The following is a 20,497-nucleotide window of genomic DNA, read 5'->3' as shown; positions in this document are numbered from 1 at the left end:
ACTTCTACACTTTTGTCGGATAGAGCGTTGATCTGGAGGGGGAAATGAAAAGCAAGAAGAGCGGGTGCTCATTTAAATGGATCTCACGTCCCCGTGCCCCCTGGCGCGCGTCAACGTGCTGCTGAGCACGCTCTATTCCTGCGGCGGGAAGAGAGGAGGTGACTTGCGCGTTTGGCTAGTTTCCCAACGTCGGGAGGGGCGACAGTTAAAGATTAGCGTGATAGTGCTCCCTTTAAATACCGGGCACCGACTGATCAAAGCGTCCAATTCATTGCAGATCCTCGGCCAGTGCAGCTATCTGGTACGCGCTCCGGTCCCCAAACCTAACCCGAGACATGGCAAACGCGTACCTGCAAGGAGTAGAGATCTCTGCATCACAGTTCCTGGATATTTTTCACCATTATGATAACGATGGTAACTTATTCCTTAAGATTGTGGATTATTCATGGAGATGGCACTGAAGTAAAAGGATTTTTGGGAAGTGTTGCGCCAAAGACCCTCATGGACCATTTGCGCTTTTTAGCGGGTTTTCGAAAATATGTAGTAGCCTATATTTATTGAAAAATCGATTTAGCTGTCAAGACTGATATTTGCGGGTCATTTGTTCTCTCAACTTTATCCAAACAAATTGGATTGACAAATAATTGATTTAGAACCATTAACCACCATTTTATAGCGAAATGATCAATATTTACAAAACTATAAATGACTGGAAAATATGATTATAATATTGTGATAGGTTTAGGCACTAAAAATATGATCCCGTCAAAGTATGATTCAGTCATACAGCTTTCATGAAACGGCAAATGATGGATTTGATCCTGTGCGTAATGTTCTTTAATTTAATGTAGGCTACTTTACGCATGTCTTTGATTGATTTCGTGCTTACTTCTTGCAGGTAATGGATATATTGAAGGGAAGGAGTTGCAGAGTTTTATAAAAGAACTTCAGCAAGCTCGAAAACAGGCAGGACTTGTAAGTAAACTGAATTATTTTAAACTTTTTAAACTTTAAAACTTGAATGTATTGGGAGTCGGCCTGAAAACGAATTGTCTTCTCAAACTGAACTGTATCTAGTTTTTAAATGCATTAGGTGTGACCCTCAATCGAATTACCTTCATCAGGTAGGTCATACAGTAAGCTAGACATATAGACATTATGAAACAAATGGGTGGTTTATTAGGCTACTGGTGGTGCCACAGTTGGATGCTTTCAAGTTAAAACATCGTGTGTGTGTGAATGTGTGTGTGTGTGTGAGAGAGAGAGAGAGAGAGAGAGAGAGAGAGAGAGAGAGAGAGATTGGGGTAAGTGGGGTGGGGAGAAAGAAAACTCAGTGCACCAGATATTACGGGCACAAGCAGTTTTACCCCTGATGTTGGTATTATGTGCACACCCTATACGTTTTGTGTCTGTTTCAGCAGTGACATAATGTTGTCTTGCCAACATCCTCATCACTCATAATAGTGCCATTTGCTGTGTAATAATAATCTGTCATCTTTAATGTTTTTTTTACTAGAATAATCAAAAGGTTTGATTATAAAATGCAGTACAGGGCATGTCATTGACAACATTTCATTTACAGAAGAGACTAAATGCATATTTTAGATTTCTTTTTGGTTCAATGAACATAGGGTTTTCTCAAGAGATGGAAATGGTGCATTTCATGTAATGCTTCACTGAGCTTCCATTTTAAAGTACTGTCATGATATTGTGAAACTGGACAACATTTTCCCTGGAAGCACAATTCCCCCTTCTAACCACTGGCGAAATCCCCTCACAATGATCTCAAACTGTGTTTTTCATACACAATGAAATTATACACTGACTACCCCTTGCTAATCAAGAAACTCTCTGGTATGTTGTAGTGGACTGTCATTACAATTGCTTCACTGAAACCTGTTAATCCTTATAGCTAGCCAATGAATCTATGGCTCAGTCAAAGCGTACTAACCTCTTTTGGAGCTAACTAGTGCTCTCAAATTATTTCCTGATGTCGACAGCAGATTGGAGTTGTATTAATAACATGGCTAACTTAGCTAGCTAACATACATTTTGAGAAAACAAGTTATATTTAGTGGCAGGCTTGCTAGCGTTAGCAACGTTTGGTGGTCAATGAGCCTGAGAAATAGCTAACCAGATGAACTAGCACACAATGTAACTAAAGTATAATTTTGGATTCTAAAAATACTCCATAAACAGGTTCTGGAATCAGAAGTACCCCTGGTGCACTATTCCATTATTTAGCCATTTGAAACATGTCTTTTTTTAAAGAAAACTCAGGGTTTCTCACTGCCCTCACTGACTTTTATGTGGTTTCAAACATGAGCTTCTCTGAGGTGTAGTACTCGAGACAGTTGCTATCCATTGGAGTGCTGTGATTAGTTGCCCAGAATTCTGGGGCGGAGCTTAGCGAAAGGTCAATTGACATTGATTAATACGTTATGACTAGTTATGAGGTGTCAAGTACATGTCTGGTCTACCAATATTTCATATGTCTTTCCATGCCTGAACGACTTATGGAACAACCCCATATTCCTGTTGCGTCAGATTGATGGGTTGATGGATGTATTTCCCACAATTCCATCTTGCTCAACTGTAAGCCCAGATGGGGAAAAAGCAGTTTGGGAAACTGAATTCTGTTTCCCATTCTGACCTTGTTATTTGACACTATGTTTATTTGTGTCTCTACTCAGCGTTTTGGGGTCTGAATTGGATTGAGTCACCCATTGCTCAGTGACAAACAGCACTGCAGTGCACTTTCCTACTTTGCATTTGGGAAAGGTTAAACACTTATTTCCCATTCTGTGTACAAGCAATTAGCCAAGCCTCTGTAGAGCAAGTCATTTGGCACTCAATCCCAGATCTTTAAAAAGGAGTAATGGCTCAACTTTTGCCAGACACTGAAAACACCTTTTGATTTACTCTATTGGGATAGAGCACGTTGGGGAGTTGATTATGGAAAATCGCAGCATTTACCATCAAATTAAGTGCCCATTTACAACTGCCAAATCAATGGCCAGTGAGAAAACACTATTGAAGTGCAATTTGAAGTAGGATTGGCGGTATTAGCATATCTGACACCACCTTATGCAGAGAGATGCCAAAGATGGTTTCCACATTTTGCATGGGCATCATCACCAGAGAAATCAATACAGAGATCAATGATTGGTTTTGACTGCATAGCGCATGCAGTGTGTAGATTGGCTCAGGGTCCTCTTACTTAGAAATTCCATTGAATTCAATCAAACATGCACTTTAACATTTGCAGAGTCACTTGATGTTGGATAGTGGACATGATTTTGATTATGTCATACAGCAATAAAGATGGCTTCCAAAGATGGCCGCCATGCAGCTACACAGTGGACACACATGGACTAGAAGAAGAGCTCACTTGTAGTACATCTTCCTTTCATGCAACATAATCATTTTACCCCGAAAGACAAGGCCAATGTTAGAATATTGCCTACTTTCTACATGTTGCTACGTAATGCCTACTTTCTACCTGTACACTTGTTCTCCAGTGAGAATGCAAGGTGATCTTCTTCACTAGAGTTAACCTCTTGTGCCAGTTTCTCTGAAAGGAAAATTATGAAATGATAATGGTCGTATATTTGGAACATATTTGGTCAGTGCTGGTGTGACACTGGGATTTGCAGATATTTATTTATAGCATCTCAGGATATGGTTCACATTGTTCTTGAAGCAATGCATTGCTTTTATTGATTGCGTTTTGGAGATGAAATGCAAATGTAAAAATCTGAGTCCTACTGTGTTTATATTCCTATTATAGAAAGGCTCTATAAAACAGACATTAGTCAGGTACTTTGATGTTCTCATAAAAACATATAGTACTAACGCATCGATCACACCGATAGCGTCATTGCATTTTGGTACAGCAGAAGTACATTCATTTCCAATGGAACACTGAGTTTGCCTTGCAGCATTGCGTTGCAGAGGCAGTTGCAGTGCGTTCTGTGTGGTGCATACGTTGGATTTATCGAACGTATGCATTAAACTGTATGCGTAGACGGCTTGACAGAAATGGTAGTAGAAGGTGAATGTTGAACTTTTGTTGAACACATATCCAGATGATGCTGCGTACCATTTTGCGCAATGATGGTATAGGCGTGGTCGAGGTGTAAGATACACTAATATTGATATTTTATCCTTGGATATCAAATGTAATCTATTTTTTTTTTTACACCTATCTTACAACTCATTTACTTTTACCATCGACACAATGGGAGTGAGTGATCATAGTAAAGGCCATGTCCATCTTTTACAGAAATGCTTAATTTGCAGCTTAATGCCTAATTTATACCTTATACAAGTATGCAACACAAGAACGCAATTAACTATGCATGCAATAAAGCCCACTTCAACAGGCTTACTGCAAGGCCATGTAGCAGATAAGTTTTACCCTTTAAGTGTTGCACATCATACAGTATCTATAGTATCACATTGTCACGTGTAACACTTCCCAGTCCCAACATAGACAACCTAAAATGGCTGCCTTTAAAGGCCCAGTGTGTAGTCAAAAACGTGATTTACTTATGTTTTATATATATTTCCACACTGTGAGGTTGTAATAATACTGTGAAAATTGCTAAGAAGCTGTTTTTGTTTCTTTTTGACAATTTTAATGGAAAACAATCACAGTAAGCTAGTTGTTACCCATAAATAATTTGATATTGAGATAAAAATGGCTGCATTGGACCTTTAAGCATCTTCTATTATAACTTATTTTAGCATTCTCTAGAGGCACTTCATATGCTTCTATGAAAGTACCTGACAGTATCAGTGCCTCGTCAACTCGAATCAGTTACACTGAATGTGTCAGTGGAGATCTCTATCCCTCCACACCAGGCATTACATCAGTAGCTGGCTGGCTGTGCAGCCAGGTCAACTGTGATACAAGTCAGTATTCAACGTCCATTGTCTGAGGACGTGGGAAGATGACGTGGAACCGGCCTCTAGGGGCAACAGTGAGAGCTGTTACCTTCAAGTAGGTTTCGGTTTTGCTAGGGCGTTGTGAACGGAAATGGCAGATGGGCGTAAGCATCTGATTCGAAAGGTTGCAAGTTTTAATCTAGCGATAGAATGTCATTTTTTATATTTTGTTTTAAACCTATCCCAAACCTTAACCCTTACCTTAACCATTCAGTTGATGCCATTCAGTTGATGCAGTTGATGCCTAACCTTAAGAATTTTGAATAAATGCCTGAACTTAACCCTAACCATAAAAATTCAGTTAATGCCTAAACTTAACCTTAAACACTTTGAAACTTTACATTTGGAACAACTTCGAAATTTGCCATTTGAGAAACATGGATCAATGTCTAATTCTGACGTGAGACTTTGAGAGCTGGTTGGGCCCCTCTGTACATGCATAATCAATGCATCACTTGGCCATCTGTATGTGTGCAGTGACATGGACTGACCTGTGTCAAAACTATTAGAATTGTGCTCTGATGGGTGAAGATTACAACACTCGCTCCTAATCTAATTCAGATTGGATAACATGGCCGTCTGCTTGGCATGTTAAATGGTGTTTGTGAGGACACAAGGTATACAAGGTCTTTCACGGCACCAGGTACCTACTAAATAGCCTTTCTAGATAATTGAGCAGATTACTGAGCCCTCATGTTATCAGTGCTTGTATTTCAAACAACTAAAATCTTCCCTGCATAAAACATAATTACTTGTTATAAGGATGTGTGAATCCCTATTTAGTTTCGTTGTTAACTAATTATATGTTTATATGTTGAGATGTGTATGTTATTCTTCAAGGCAAAAGCTACTGCAATTAATTGACAATGTAATTTTCTCTCTCTCATAGGAGCTTACAGACCAAATGAAGGCTTTTGTACAGGAATATGAGAAAAATACAGATGCCAAAATTGGAATTGTTGAGGTGAGAGTCTACACAAACTCATGATGCAGTAGGTTAAGACCCACCTAGAATTTGGCACTTTCAGGGACACCGGATCTTGAAACACTGCCAGGTTTAGAGGGGGCTTCTCCCTCTATGAAAGGTGTTCAAATATAATTTTTAAAGACAGTCAATTTAGCCGTGCAGGGTCAAGGGGATTCATATCTCTGCTATAGATGGATACTCTGAAGCTTTAGCTGACAGACAGGATCATTCAGCTGTACACAAATGCACCAGGCTCAATCAGCCCCAATTAGTCCTGGCCGGAGGACCCGTTGAGACCTGGCACATCTAGCAGAGGGAGCCACCGTCGCGTGATGTAGACTCTGTCTGTCACCAGGCCTTGACGAGTCTCCCCCTGATGGTTTTGTCCTCTGTACGCCACACAAGAATCACCTGGTGACTCGATCGTTGGTGTCCTTTCCCCTGGCCATCCAGACCAGGGGATCATGGTCCGTGACCAGGGTGAAGTGGGTGCCCAATAGGTAATACTTAAGAGTGTCTAGCGCCCACTTCACCGCTAGACACTCTTTCTCGACAATCAAGTACTTATTTTCACAGGGTATCAACTTCCGGGTTATGTACATGATGGGGTGTTCCTCCCCATCATGTACCTGGGACAGGACGGCCCCTAGTCCCGTGTCGCAGGTATCCGGCTGCACCAGCATCGGTACCTGGAAATCGCACGTCACGAGAATCGGATGAGAGCACAGGGCTTTCTTCAGGCACCTGAACGCCGCTTCGGCTTCATCCGACCACTTCACTGTTTTTGGAAGGCGGGAGCTGGTCAGATTGATAAGGGCTATAGCCGCAAAGTTGGGGATTAACCAGCTATAGTATCCCGCCAGCACCAGGAAGGACTTGACCTGTGCCTTGGGGAATGGGCCAGTCACAAACCGCCTGGACCTTCCTCTCCTTGGGTTTGACGTTCCCATGTCCGATCAAATATCCCAGGTACTTCACCTCTTCGAACCACAGCTTGCATTTCTTGGGATTCACTGCCAATCCGGCCTGCATGAGCACATCCAGTATCGCCTAGAGGCGCATCAGGTGTTCTTCCCAACCTTGGCTGTGGATGATGATGTCATCCAAATAGGCCGCTGCGTACTGTTGGTGGGGTCGGAGGACTCGGTCCACCAGGCGCTGGAACGTGGGTGGGGCTCCATGGAGACCGAACGAGAGGACCCGGTATTGGTATGAGCTGTCCGGTGTCGAGAATGCTGTCTTTTCCCAGGAGGAGGCTGCCAAGGGTATCTGCCAATATCCCTTGGTCAGGTCCAGGATGCTGATGTACTAGACCTTTCCCAACCGGTCGATGAGCTCGTCCACCCTTGGAAAACACGGCGGTGTTCCGATCGATGAGCTCCTGGAGTGCTTGCTTCTGGGCAGGTTCGAGGTCCGCATTGCTCGAGACCACCACTGGTCCCGTCGACGTCCCGGGTTTTGACCACAACACGGCCAAGGCTGTCATCACGTGTCACCTCTTCAATAGGTTCATGTGGTAAATCTGTTGGTGTTTCTGTCTCCCTGGCTGCCGTACGCGGTAATTTACAGGTCCCAGCTTCTCTGTCACCTCGTACGGTCCGTGCCATGTTGTCAGGAACATTACTTTCTGCGGTAGGGATTAAAACTAGCACCTTCTCACCCACATTGAACTCTCGGGGCTGGGTACCCCGATTTTAGACCTTGGCTTGGGCGCACTGGGCCGTTGCCATATGTTCCCTTACCACTGGCCATATGCCTGTCATCCGCTCCCTCATCTTCTCTACGTGTTCCACCACACTGCGTAAGTGGGTCGGCTAGGCTTCCCACACCTCCATGGCGAGATCCAGTAGGCCGCTTGGTCTCCTCCGTAGAGGAGTTCAAAAGGGGAAAACCCAGTAGAGGCCTGGGGCACTTTGAAGTTCGGATCCTCCCACTGGAAATTGAAGAGGGGCAGCATGGGCTCCTCCTCCGGTTGTTCACCAGGTGAGATTGGTTCTGGCACCCCCTCGGACCCCCAACTTCGGGTCTGTAGACACAGTGTTGGCAACCGCTTGCTTCCGGGCCACGCAGGTGACGGTCCATCCCCTCTCTCATCAGTCACCAGCTCATACTCTTGTTCCCAGCTCGTGCCTCCACAGTGCTTCGAACAGCGAACAATCTCATCCCACGAGGAGGGATACCGGAAACTCAGGTACGACACCCTCCACCATCTGGCAGCTCCCTTGTGGCATCACGATGGTGGCCTGCCTGGTCGAATAACGCTTGGTGTCGCCGTGGACACAGGAGACGGACACAGTGTTACCACACTCCCGGAATCCAACAGAGCGTGTGTGTCGTGACCGTTGACTTTCACCGGTACCATGGGTACTGGTGGTTCACTGTGGGCCCAACATGAGGTGACATAGTTTACCGCATGGCCTGACTAATCTCCAGGGCCCGCTGATGGCATTGACTCCTCTTGACCCGGGCAATTCCATGCGAGGCGCCACACTCAAAACACCTCCTTTGGTCTTCATCCAGCTGGGGTGTGTTAGTAGCGGGTCGACTCTCCCCCGGCTGTCTCTCCACAGGTCTGCAGTCCTTTAGCCCAGCTGACTGTCAGATTGGGGAGTACGGTGGTGGGGTCATCCTTCTGTCCCCTCCGACAGACTTGGCCTGCATTCCCTTCAGCAGGGCCTGGTGATGCACAGTAGGTCGCTCATCTGTGCTCGTGGGGGAAGCTTTGGCCACAAACCTCCAGTCGTGTACTAGTTGGGCCCGACGGGCCAGGCTGTACCCGTAGCGGCTGAGTACCTCCCTCTTGAGACAGTCGTAGTTAGCCGCCTATTCAGTGTTGAGTTCATAATATGCCTTTTGGACGTCTCCGGACAGGAACGGGGCCAGCAGACTCGCCCCCTTCACCTTGGGCCAACCTTCCCGGAGTGTTGTCCGTTCAAACGTGCAGAGGTAGGTCTTGATGTCGTCATCCTCCGTTGATACTGCGTAAACGTCAACTCTGGTCTGACCACGTTCTCAGACTTGCCCTGTCCGGTAGCAACCCTCCCATGTGCTGCCCTCCTGGCAGCTTTATGAGCCCAGTATGGCTGGTGAGCAATCAGCCCCTCTGTCTGTCACCAGGCCTCGACGAGACTCCCCCTGGTGGCTTGTCCGCGGTACGCCACAATGATGGCGTTGAATCAACGTGAAAAACTGATTGGATTTGCAAAAAGTAATCAACAAGAGAATTTAGTCTTTTTTTCACCCAACATTAACCTAAATCCAATGACATAGTGAATTTTTTTTGTTGATTTCACGTTGAATTCTTGTTAGTTGACAACTCAACCAAATGTAAATCGAAACTAGACATTTAAATGACATCTGTGGCCAGTGGGTGGTGGCTAAACTGTCATTGGGTGTCATTGTTTGCCACTGATCAACTGTTCAAAATAAATGGGATGTTCAACCAATGTAACCATGTTTCAGGACAATACTGTGTGATCTCTTATATATTTTCCTCTTTTCTCTGTGTCACAGCTAGTACAAATATTGCCCACAGAGGAGAACTTCTTGTTATTTTTCCGGCAACAGTTGAAGTCTTGTGCGGAATTTATGCAGGTATTTTTCTTATAACCAAGATTATCTATTTAAATGTTTTCAAGTGACTCATGACATAAACATCGTTTTTAACTGATTGAATTATTCTCTCCTCATTGATGATACAACCCCTCTTTCACTCATTGTCTCATTCCAGGCTTGGAGATGTTATGATGCAGACCATAGTGGCTACATTGAAGCAGATGAGCTGAAGGTGAGCAATGCCTGCCGGTGTGTGTAGTGCCTCCCAATTTGTGTCCAGATGAACTGTCTCACTGTCCTCTCTATTTCATTATGGGGATATAGGCTCATAAGGAGCCTCTGAGGTCAATGCTCATTTGGACTGTAACTTGAAATCCCTTTTATTTGTAAATCATTTTGGTAATTGAGCATTTTGTAGGAATCCCGGGGGAGTTTTGTTTTTCTTAACCGTACACCAAAGTTTCACTCAGGTACAGTACCAGTCAAAAGTTTGTACACACCTATTCATTCAAGGGTTTTTCTTTATTTGTACTATTTTCTACATTGTAGAATAATAGTGAAGACATCAAAACTATGAAATAACACATATGGAATCATGTAGTAACCAAAAAAGTGTTTAAAAAATCTAAATATATTTTAGATTCTTCAAAGTAGCCACTCTTTGTCTTGATGATAGCTTTGCACACTATTGGCATTTTCTCAACCAGCTTCATGGGGTAGTCACCTGGAATGCTTTTCCAATCGTCTTGAAGGAGTTCCCACATATGCTGAGCACTTGTTGGCTGCTTTTCCTTCACTCTGCGGTCCAACTCATCCCAAACCATCTCAATTGGGTTGAGGTCAGGTGATTGTGGAGGCCAGGTTATCTGATGCAGCACTCCATCACTCTCCTTCTTGGTCAAATAGCCCTTACACAGCCTGGTTGTGTGTTTTAGTTCATTGTCCTTTTGAAAACCAAATGATAGTCCCACTAAGCGCAAACCAGATGGCATGGCTTATCGCTGCAGAATGCTGTGGTAGCCATGCTGGTTTAGTGTGCCTTGAATTCTAAATAAATCATTGACCGTGTCACCAGCAAAGCACCCCCACACCATCACACCCACCACCTCCTCCATGCTTCACGGTGGGAACCACACATGTGGAGATCATCCGTTCACCTACTCCGCATCTCACAAAGACATGGCGGTTGAAACCAAAAATCTTACATTTGGACACATCAGACCAAAGGACAGATTTCCACCGGTCTAATGTCCATTGCTTGTGTTTCTTGGCCCAAAGCAAGTCTCTTCTTCTTATTGGTGTCCTTTAGTAGTGGTTTCTTTGCAGCAATTTGATCATGAAGGCCTGATTCACGCAGTCTCCTCTGAACAGTTGATGTTGAGATGTGTCTGTTACTTGAAGTCTGTGAAGCAATCTGAGTTGCAGTTAATTACCGATTTCTGAGGCTGGTAACTCTAATGAACTTATCCTCTGCAGCAGAGGTAACGCTGGGTCTTCCTTTCCTGTGGTTGTCCTCATGAGAGACATTTTCATCATAGTGCTTGATGGTTTTTGCGACTGCACTTGAAGAAACTTTCAAAGTTCTTGAAATTTTCCGGATTGATTGACATTCATGTCTTAAAGTAATGATGGACTCTTTGCTGATTTGAGCTGTTCTTGCCATAGTATGGACTTGGTCTTTTTCCAAATTTGGTTATCTTCTGTATACCAACCCTACCATGTCACAACACAACTGATTGGCTCAAACGCATTAAGAAGGAAAGAAATTCCACAAATTAACTTTTAACAAGGCACACCTGTTCATTGAAATGCATTCCAGGTGACTACCTCATGAAGCTTGTTGAGAGAACGCCAAGAGTGTGCAACGTTGCCATCAAGGCAAAGGGTGACTACTTTGAAGAATCTCAAATATAAAATATATTTTGATTTGTTTAACACTTTTTTGGTTACTACACCATTCCATATGTGTTATTTCATAGTTTTGATGTCTTCACTATTATTCTACAATATAGAACATAGTAAAAAAATAAAGAAAAACCCTGGAATGAGTAGGTGTGTCCAAACTTTTGACTGGTACTGTACGTTGGCTATGACCTTCCCTAAAGTAGTGTCAAGGAAGTTGTGGAATAATTAAGTTGGATTGATGTGCACTCTGAGTGATAAGAAAGGAGGATCAGAATTCCAGACGTATGCTTGAGGTTCTAGGGGTCCGAGGTTAATGTGGGGTCAGAGATCAGACAACCTAGAGTATATTTCACACCGAGTCGTGCTCAAACTCTTTATTAACTGAATCATGTCTTCACATTAGTATGCATGCCAATACGCACCCACATGTATTATAATGTATTTTCATTACCTTGAACCATCAGGTACACATAGGCACCAAGACCCCCTTCCACACAGATACACACCACAAACCTCCTTCAAACCTCAATAACCTAAATTAATAGTTAAAAGACAGGGTTAGCTTTGCCCGTGAGTGTTTTGATAACGATGACACTGTCAACAGCCAAGCACTTTACTGCAAGACCTAAGAGGTCGTTTGGAAAGTGTATCATAGTTAGCAGGGTTTTTTTTCAGTATGCATGAAACTGAATGATTTAGAAAACACAAACCATTTAAGAATTTAGTTGTACTCTGTGTCATATAGTCAGGTCCAAAATTATTGGCATCCTTGATAAAGATGAGAAAATATTCTGTATAAAATAAATACAAATATTGAGCTATACACTCTATCTAGAACCTAAAAGGGTTATTTGGCTCTCCATAGGATAACCCTTTGAATAACCCTTTTTGGTTCCAAGTAGAACCCTTTTGGTTCTATATGGAACCTAAAAGAGTTTTACCTGGAACAAAAAAAATTGCAAACTCCAGGTGTTAACATTTATCTGATGACATGAAAATAGAGCTCTTTGGCCACTCACGCCAGTGGTGGGTTTGACGTCGCAAAAAATATGAATATGCACAAAAAATCCCCATACCTACTGTAAAATATGCAGGTGGATCTTTGATGTTATTGGGCTATTTTGCTTCCACTGGTCCTGGGACCCTTAATGTCATCATGAACTTTACCCAGTAGCAGGACATTTTAGCCAAAAACCTGGTTGTGTCTGCCAGGAGGCTGAAACTTGGCCACAAGTGGATCTTCCAGCAAGACAATAACCCCAAGCACACATCAAAATCCACAAAGAAATGGTTAGTTGACCACAAAAATGTACATTTTGCAATGGCCGTCTCAGTCTCCGGACTTGAACCCCATTCAAAACCTTTGGTTTGAATTGAAGAGGTCCATACGGACAGATGAAGGATATCATGGATCTGTATGAAGAAAGGGTCTAAGATGCTTTCCAATGTGTTCTCCAATCCATAAAACATTTTTGAAAAAGGCTCAGTACCATTATCCTCTCAAGGTGAGGTATTGAAAACAGGGGTGCCAATCATTTTGACCCGTATCTTCTTGTGAAAAAAAGTATTACTTGTTAAACAAAATCTCTCTCTGAGCAACTGTATTAGTATAAAATAATTACATTTTTCAGTTTATGTTGAGCGTACAATATACAGTGCCTTGCAAAAGTATTCATCCCCCTTGGCGTTTTTCTTATTTTGTTGCAATACAACCTGTAATTGAAATAGATTTTTATTTGGATTTCATGGAATGGACATACACAAAATAGTCCAATTTGGTGAAGTAAAATGAAAACAATTACTTGTTTAAAAAATAAAAAAATTGTAAAAACGGAAAAATGGTGCATGCATATGTATTCACCCCCTTTCCTATGAAGACCCTAAATAAGATCTGGTGCAACCAATTACCTTCAGAAGTCACATAATTAGTTAAATAAAGTCCGCCTGTGTGCAATCTAAATGTCACATGATCTGTCATATGATCTCAGTACATATACACCTGTTCTGAAAGGCCCCAGAGTCTGCAACACCAACAAGCAAGGGGCACAACCAAGCAAGCAGCACCATGAAGGTCAAGGAGCTCTCCAAACAGGTCAGGGATAAAGTTGTGGAGAAGTACAGATCAGGGTTGGGTTATAAAAAAATATCCGTAACTTTGAACATCTGACGGAGCACCATTAAATCCATTATTCAAAAATGGAAAGAATATGGCACCACAACAAACCTGCCAAGAGAGGGCTGCCCACCAAAACTCACGGACCAGGCATTAATCAGAGAGGCAACAAAAAGACCAAAGATAACCCTGAAGGAGCTGCAAAGCTCCACAGTGGAGACTGGAGAATCTGTCCATTGGACCACTTTAAGCCATACACTCCACAGAGCTGGGCTTTACGGAAGTGTGGCCAGAAAAAAAGCCATTGCTTAAAGAAAGAAATAAGCAAACACATTTGGTGTTCGCCAAACGGAGACTCCCCAAACATATGGAAGAAGGTACTCTGGTCAGATGAGACAAAAATGTAGCTTTTTGGCCATCAAGGAAAACGCTATGTCTGGCGCAAACCCAACACCTCTCATCACCAGCAGCATCATGGCAGCATCATGCTGTGGGGATGTTTTTCATTGGCAGGGACTAGGAAACTGGTCAGAATTAAAGGAATGATGGAGGGTGCTAAATACAGGGAAATTCTTGAGGGAAACCTGTTTCAGTCTTCCATAGATTTGAGACTGAGACTGGGAGGTTCACCTTCCAGCACAACAATGACCCTAAGCATACTGCTAAAGCAACACTGAAGTGGTTTAAGGGGAAACATTTAAATGTCTTGGATTGGCCTAGTCAAAGCCCAGACCTCAATCCAATTGAGAATCTGTGGTATGACTTATAGATTGCTGTACACCAGTGGAACCCATCCAACTTGAAGGAGCTGGAGCAGTTTTGCCTTAAAGAATGGGCAAAAATCCCAGTGGCTAGATGTGCCAAGCTTATAGAGACATACCCCAAGAGACTTGCAGCTGAAATTGCTGAAAAGGTGGCTCTACAAAGTATTGACTTTGGGGGTGAATAGTTATGCACGCTCAAGTTTTCTGTTTCTCTTATTCCTTGTTTGTTTCACAATAAAAATATGTTGCATCTTCAAAGTGGTAGGCATGTTGTGTAAATCAAATGATACAAACCCCTAAAAAAATATATTTTCATTCCAGGTTGTAAGTCAACAAAATAGGAAAAATGCCAAAGGGGGGGTTACAGCCTGAATTCAAAATGTATTACATAGATTTCTTTCCCTCACCCATCTACACACAACACCCCATAATGACAAAGTGATAATGTTTTGCCATTTTTGCAAATTTATTGAAAATTAAATACAGAAATATCTAATTTACATAAGTATTCACACCCCGAGTCAATACTTTGTAGAAGCACCTTTGGCGGTGATGACAGCTTTGAGTCGTCTGTATCAGCTTTGCACATCTGGATTTGGAGATTTTCTCCCATTCTTCCTTGCAGATTTTCTCAAGCTCTGTTAAATTAGAAGGGGCTAACAGCAATCTTCAAGTCTTTCCACAGATTTTCAATGGGATTCAATCAGAGTCTTTCATGTGGCTTTTGGCAAACTCCAAGCGTTGTCATGTGTATTTTTCTCAGGAATGGCTTCCGTCTGGCCACTCTACCATAAAGCCCAGATTGGTGAAGTGCTGCAGAGACTGTTGTCCTTCTGGCAGGTTCTCCCATCTCAGCCAAAAAACTCTGTAGTTCTGTCATGGCCATTGATTTATTGGTCATCTCCCTGACTAAGGTACTTCTTGTCCGGTTGGTCAGTTTGGTCAGACGGCCAGCTCTAGGCAGAGTCTGGGTAGTTCCATATTTTTTCAATTTCCCAATGATGGAGACCACTGTGCTCTTGGAAACTTTCAACACTTTAGAAATTGTTTTATACCCTTCCCCAGATATATGCCTCATCACAATTATAGCTCAGAGATCTACAGACAGTTCCTTGGACTTCATGGTATAGTTTCTGCTCTGACATGCACTGTTAACTGTGGGACCTTATATAGACAGGTGTGGTTCTTTCTAAATCATGTCCAAACAACTGAATTGGCCACGGGTGTACTCCAATCAAGTTGTAGCGACATCTCAAGGACGATCAAAGGAAATTGGATGCACCTGAGCTCAATTTAGATTAACATAGCAAAAGGTTGTTAATATTTATGTCAATTAGTTATTTGTGTATTTCATTTTCAATAAATTTGCAAAACTTTCTAAAAACACGTTTTCACCTTGTCGTTATGGGGTATTGTGTTTAGAAGGGTGAGAACGTTTCTCAATTTAATCCATTTTGAATTCAGGCTATAACACAACAAAATGTGGAATAAGTCAAGGGGTATGAATACTTTATGAAGGCACCGTAGCTCAGTATTTGTATTATTTATTTTATAAAGTCTTTTTTGCTCATCTTTATCAAGGGTGCCAATATTTTGGGACCTGACTGTACCTCCCGGACAGCATTGCATTTAAAACGTGTCTGCTATAGCATGCGTTGTTGTCAAACTGATCTTGCTGCTTTTGCTTCATTTCCAGAACTTTTTGAAAGATCTTCTTCAGAAGGCTAAGAAACCATATGACGAAAAGAAGTTAGACGAGTATACACATACCACAGTAAGAATATAGTTTATACAGCTAGCCTCAGCAACAACTTTGAGAACAGTGTAGCTAAATGGCTACAACAAATAGCTCCGTACAGTATAGTCCTTCATTTTCTGTTTTGTAGAGATTTAATTCGTTTATTTTTTTTTCTCTTCCAGCTCAAAATATTCGACTCAAACCACGATGGGAAGTTGTGTTTGGCAGAAATGGCGAGGTCTGCTAATGAAGTTTTGTCCTGTGTGATATGAATGATATATCTGTCAACACATCGTGCTGTATATCACCTGAACACAGTTCTTCCAATGTGTGTGTTTTTTTAACAGGCTGCTACCGGACGAGGAGAACTTTCTACTTAAGTTTCAGGTTGGTGGTTATTCCCAGAGTAAATCCAAGAGGGAATCGGAAAATCAGATTGACCTTGACTCAATTGTCTCCTCTCCCTCTATTTTCCTCCCCCTCTCTCTCCTGTCTTTCTGTCACAGAATGTGAAGATGGTGAGGAGAGAGTTCAACAAGATCTTTGAGTTATACGATCAGGTACATTCCAATAATACATTGTCATTATGAACCCTCTCAAAAAAATAAGAATCACTGAATGTTTCAATGCATCTCAAGACACAGTATGAACAAGGACAGAAAGTGCTTCAGACAGTGCTAGTCTAGGCAATTGCTGCTCTCCAGGGATGCACTCCCTCAATCTTTATCTCTTATCCTCTTTATCTATTTCTCCTTTCTTTCTTGCTCTCGTCCTTTCCCTGTCTATCTACCCATTTCTCTTCCTATTGCCCTTATTTGTATGCACAATGGATACAGTACATGGCCCCCCCTGTCCCCATCACTCTTCCTCTCTCTCTCTCTCTCTCTCTCTCTCTCACTCTTCCTCTCTTGCTCTCTCGCACTGTCTCTCTTCCCCATCCCCATTTTCCCCACCCTCTCCCTCTGTCCTCTCTCCCCCTATAATGTATGACTGTCCCTGGAGTAGGTCGGCAGGTCGGCCCATTCCTTCTCTCCCGTGGCAGCGCCTGCGATCCATATTGACTGGCAGGTTCATGTTGCGTAGGCAGGCAGGAAGGCGGGCAGGCAGGCTGGCAGGCAGGGAGGCTGACAGGCAAACAGACAGGGAGGCGGGCAGACAGACAAACAGACAAGGAGGCAGGGAGGTGGGGCAGAAAATGACAACACATTATTTAGTTTGCCTGTAGAGCATTACAGGACAATTAATCTGAGTGGCTGGCTGATCATGCTTTTACATTTGTTTTAGTCTTCGACCATACAGTAGAACCTGGTTTAAAGATTGAGAATTTTAGAATGGTTACTGATGATGGCGCTCTTGTTGCCAACACAGAGCATTGATTGCTAGACTCTGTGGTACAGTATTTCTATTGCTCTGAATGGATTTGGACACACAGAGAACTCCCCTAAAGTGGATAGGGATATCCTTGTAAAGGTATCAGTGATGTGGTTATAATATTGCTTTCAGGGCACACAAGCCAGTAAGTACACAGATGACCAAAAACAAACAGTTCAAATTCATGAATAGAAAATATGAGCAAATATCAGAAGGGCCCATGAACAGGCTGTTCAAATATATACATCTGTTCATTAGGCCTATTGTATTGTTTGTTTACTGAGATCAGGCTTCTGAGATGTAGCGTGGCATCATGTTCACACTGCATACCAAACCAAACCCACAGGCGGGCTAAATGGTGTGACATTGTGTTTCTTGTGTGTCTCTCTCTGTCTTTCTCCCTCTCTTGCTGTCTTTCTCTCTGTCCTTTTCTCTCTCTCTCTCTCTCTGTCTCTCTCTCAGGATGAGAATGGCTATATGGATGAGAATGAGCTGGATGCCCTCCTCAAAGATTTGTGTGAGAAGAACAAGAAGGTGGGTTTCCATTCTGTTTAATTGATGGAGAAGAGCGGAGACTAAGGGCAAGATTCAATCAGTTCCGCCTTCACCCGCAATAATCGAGAAGAACTGCATAGCAGTCTCATTGTTTTTATTTAGGCGATGTCTGAGGTGTAATAGCGTTGGAACTATCAAATCAGCAAGCGGCTCCCAGCGTTATACTTCTCACGGACAGTGCCACTGGATGCGCCAAGTCGAATTAGTAATAAACCCACACCGCTAAAACACCAGCTATGCAGGTGTCAGCTTTTGCTGGTCTGATTGAATCTAGGTCTGAACAGTCCAAACAAATCTTGAGACTTCAAATATCACAGAGGGCCTCGTTTGTTGCCTGTGGTGATATGATTGGCCTGAGGACAATCACAGTACCTTTTCAAACAAACTCATAAGAGCATGCTTAGAACTGGACAGATATCCATCTCTCTCTCTCTCTCTCTGTCTCTCTCTTGCGCTCTCACTCTCTCTCTCGCTCTCTCTCTGTCGCTCTCTTTGACTCTTTCTCTCTCTCGCACTCTCTCTCTCGCACTCTCGCAGCTGACTTTAAAAAAAAATTCTGGATGTCAATATATCAAAGCCATATGTGACCTGCATGTAGAGCCTACTCCTCTTTTTTAGTGCAAATATTTTGTGTCATCTTTATGAGCTAAGCTTTGGGCCAGCGACCATCTCAAAGCCGCAGGGGATTTTGAAATGAAAAAGTAGGGTCAATGTCAAATCTGTAAAAGTCAAGGGAAGAAAATGACAAGTTGGATATCTTCATCTGTTTCTTGTCTCCGACAGGTGCTGGAAGTCAACAAAATCCCCACATATAAGACCGCCATTATGGCGCTATCAGACGGGGGCAAGCTGTACAGGACAGAGCTAGCGCTGGTGCTCTGTGCTGAGGACATTTCAGACCCAGCCCCCTTATAAACCACTCCCCTTTCCCCCTAACCACACCCCCCCACCCCCTTCCAACCCGCCTCCCTTCCCCTCACTCATGAAGTGTTTAAAAGATACTGTCGCTTGAAACTCCAAGGATGTAGGGTGTATTTTTGTTTCAGTTTTTGCTTTTCTTTCAAGACATCTGTCAATTTGCCAGTGACAGTGTGTGCGTAGCTAGGGCACATTATCAGAGACATAGTGTGTCACATACTTTTCAAACCTTTTGTTTCTATACTCTTTGTAAATGTACAGATTTTTGTAACAATGAGATTGATACCACCATTGAAAGTCCCTGTACTTTGTCCTCTCTATACTACATACTCCAGGACTGTAGCCTCTCATTGGCTGAAAGAGAGGGTGTGTCCCCTACTGACCAATGACAACAATGTTTACCGTATTGTTAATTAATATCTCTACACCAAGTAGTCAAACTACTAGTAACAATAACTTATACTATTAGAATTATATCCCTCCATTAGCCTAAGCAATACGTTACTAAAATGTTTCTGTAATGTTGTGCATGGAAACAAAACATAATGAAAATAGCGGAAGAACAGCTCCGTGATGTGAGACCATTTTAAGCTATATATCGTTTTGCAGTGCATGTTAGTTGCTGAAGGCTAGCCTTGTGTGGAGGTACTACTGAATGGACAAGCACATATCTCAGAGTTGTGTAGCCTAACCCCTGTGACCCCTGACCTGCCCTGTGTATAACGATGGTGCCAGTCTCTGATGTGCTACATGGACCTTTTTTTGCACTGTAAACAATGCCATGCCCCACCATGCTGGGCACCAGAAACACTGTGTAAGATGTAATAAAAACTAAATTCAACAACTACCTTACACCCCAACTGTGTGCATCACTGTGTTCCTACTTGACTGACGAAGGGGGGAATTGACAATGTCAAGAATGATATGGATGAAACTAAATAATAATACATTTAATTTGAAAAGAAAGAAAATAACAAAATGTTAACACCTGCTCTTTTTTATTTATTTTCTATTTCACCTTTATTTAACCAGGTAGGCTAGTTGAGAACAAGTTCTCATTTGCAACTGCGACCTGGCCAAGATAAAGCATAGCAGTTCGACATATACAACAACAACACAGAGTTACACATGGAATAAACAAAACATACAGTCAATAATACAGTATAATTTAAAAAAAAAAGTATATATACACTGAGTGCAAATGAGGTAAGATAAGGGAGTTAAGGCAATAAATAGGCCATGGTGGCGAAGTAATCACAATATAGCAATTAAACACTGGAATGGTAGATGTGCAGAAGATGAATGTGCAAGTAGAGATACTGGGGTGCAAAGGACCAAGATAAATAAATAAATACAGTATGGGGATGAGGTAGTTGGATTGGCTATGTACAGGTGCAGTGATTCGTGAGCTGCTCTGACAGCTGGTGCTTAAAGCTAGTAAGGGAGATATGAGTCTCCAGCTTCAGTGATTTTTGCAGTTCGTTCCAGTCATTGGCAACAGAGAACTGGAAGGAAAGGAGGCCGAATGATGAATTGGCTTTGGGAGTGACCAGTGAGATAAACATTTCCAAACTCTTTCCATGACATAGATTGACCAGATGACTGCAGGGGAAAGCTATGATCCCTTATTGATGTCACTTGTTAAATCCACTTCAATCAGT

The 20,497-nt window shown here is 42.6% G+C and overlaps 1 protein-coding gene across 1 annotated transcript; it reads left to right on the top strand.

The window, feature by feature from the left end:
• The first annotated feature begins 205 nt into the window (after window positions 1–205).
• Window positions 206–19,694, top strand: LOC115176603 (calbindin-like). Its single transcript, XM_029736705.1, has 11 exons — window positions 206–414; window positions 899–975; window positions 5,840–5,914; window positions 9,431–9,511; window positions 9,648–9,704; window positions 15,951–16,028; window positions 16,175–16,230; window positions 16,340–16,379; window positions 16,499–16,552; window positions 17,826–17,897; window positions 18,702–19,694. The coding sequence occupies exons 1-11, from the start codon at window positions 336–338 to the stop codon at window positions 18,831–18,833; spliced, it is 801 nt and encodes a 266-aa protein (XP_029592565.1). The 5' UTR covers window positions 206–335; the 3' UTR covers window positions 18,834–19,694.
• Window positions 19,695–20,497: the final 803 nt, after the last annotated feature.

Source organism: Salmo trutta, chromosome 37 (assembly GCF_901001165.1).
Source record: "Salmo trutta chromosome 37, fSalTru1.1, whole genome shotgun sequence".
Lineage (NCBI taxonomy): Eukaryota > Metazoa > Chordata > Actinopteri > Salmoniformes > Salmonidae > Salmo > Salmo trutta.
This window is presented reverse-complemented; position numbering and strand designations above follow the sequence as displayed.

Coding starts and splice junctions, on each gene's coding strand:
- LOC115176603 (XM_029736705.1), top strand. CDS start 336: ATGGCAAACGCGTACCTGCAAGGAGTAGAGATCTCTGCATCACAGTTC. Junction 9,705..15,950: donor TTGAAGCAGATGAGCTGAAG/GTGAGCAATGCC, acceptor CTTCATTTCCAG/AACTTTTTGAAAGATCTTCT. Junction 16,553..17,825: donor TCTTTGAGTTATACGATCAG/GTACATTCCAAT, acceptor TCTCTCTCTCAG/GATGAGAATGGCTATATGGA.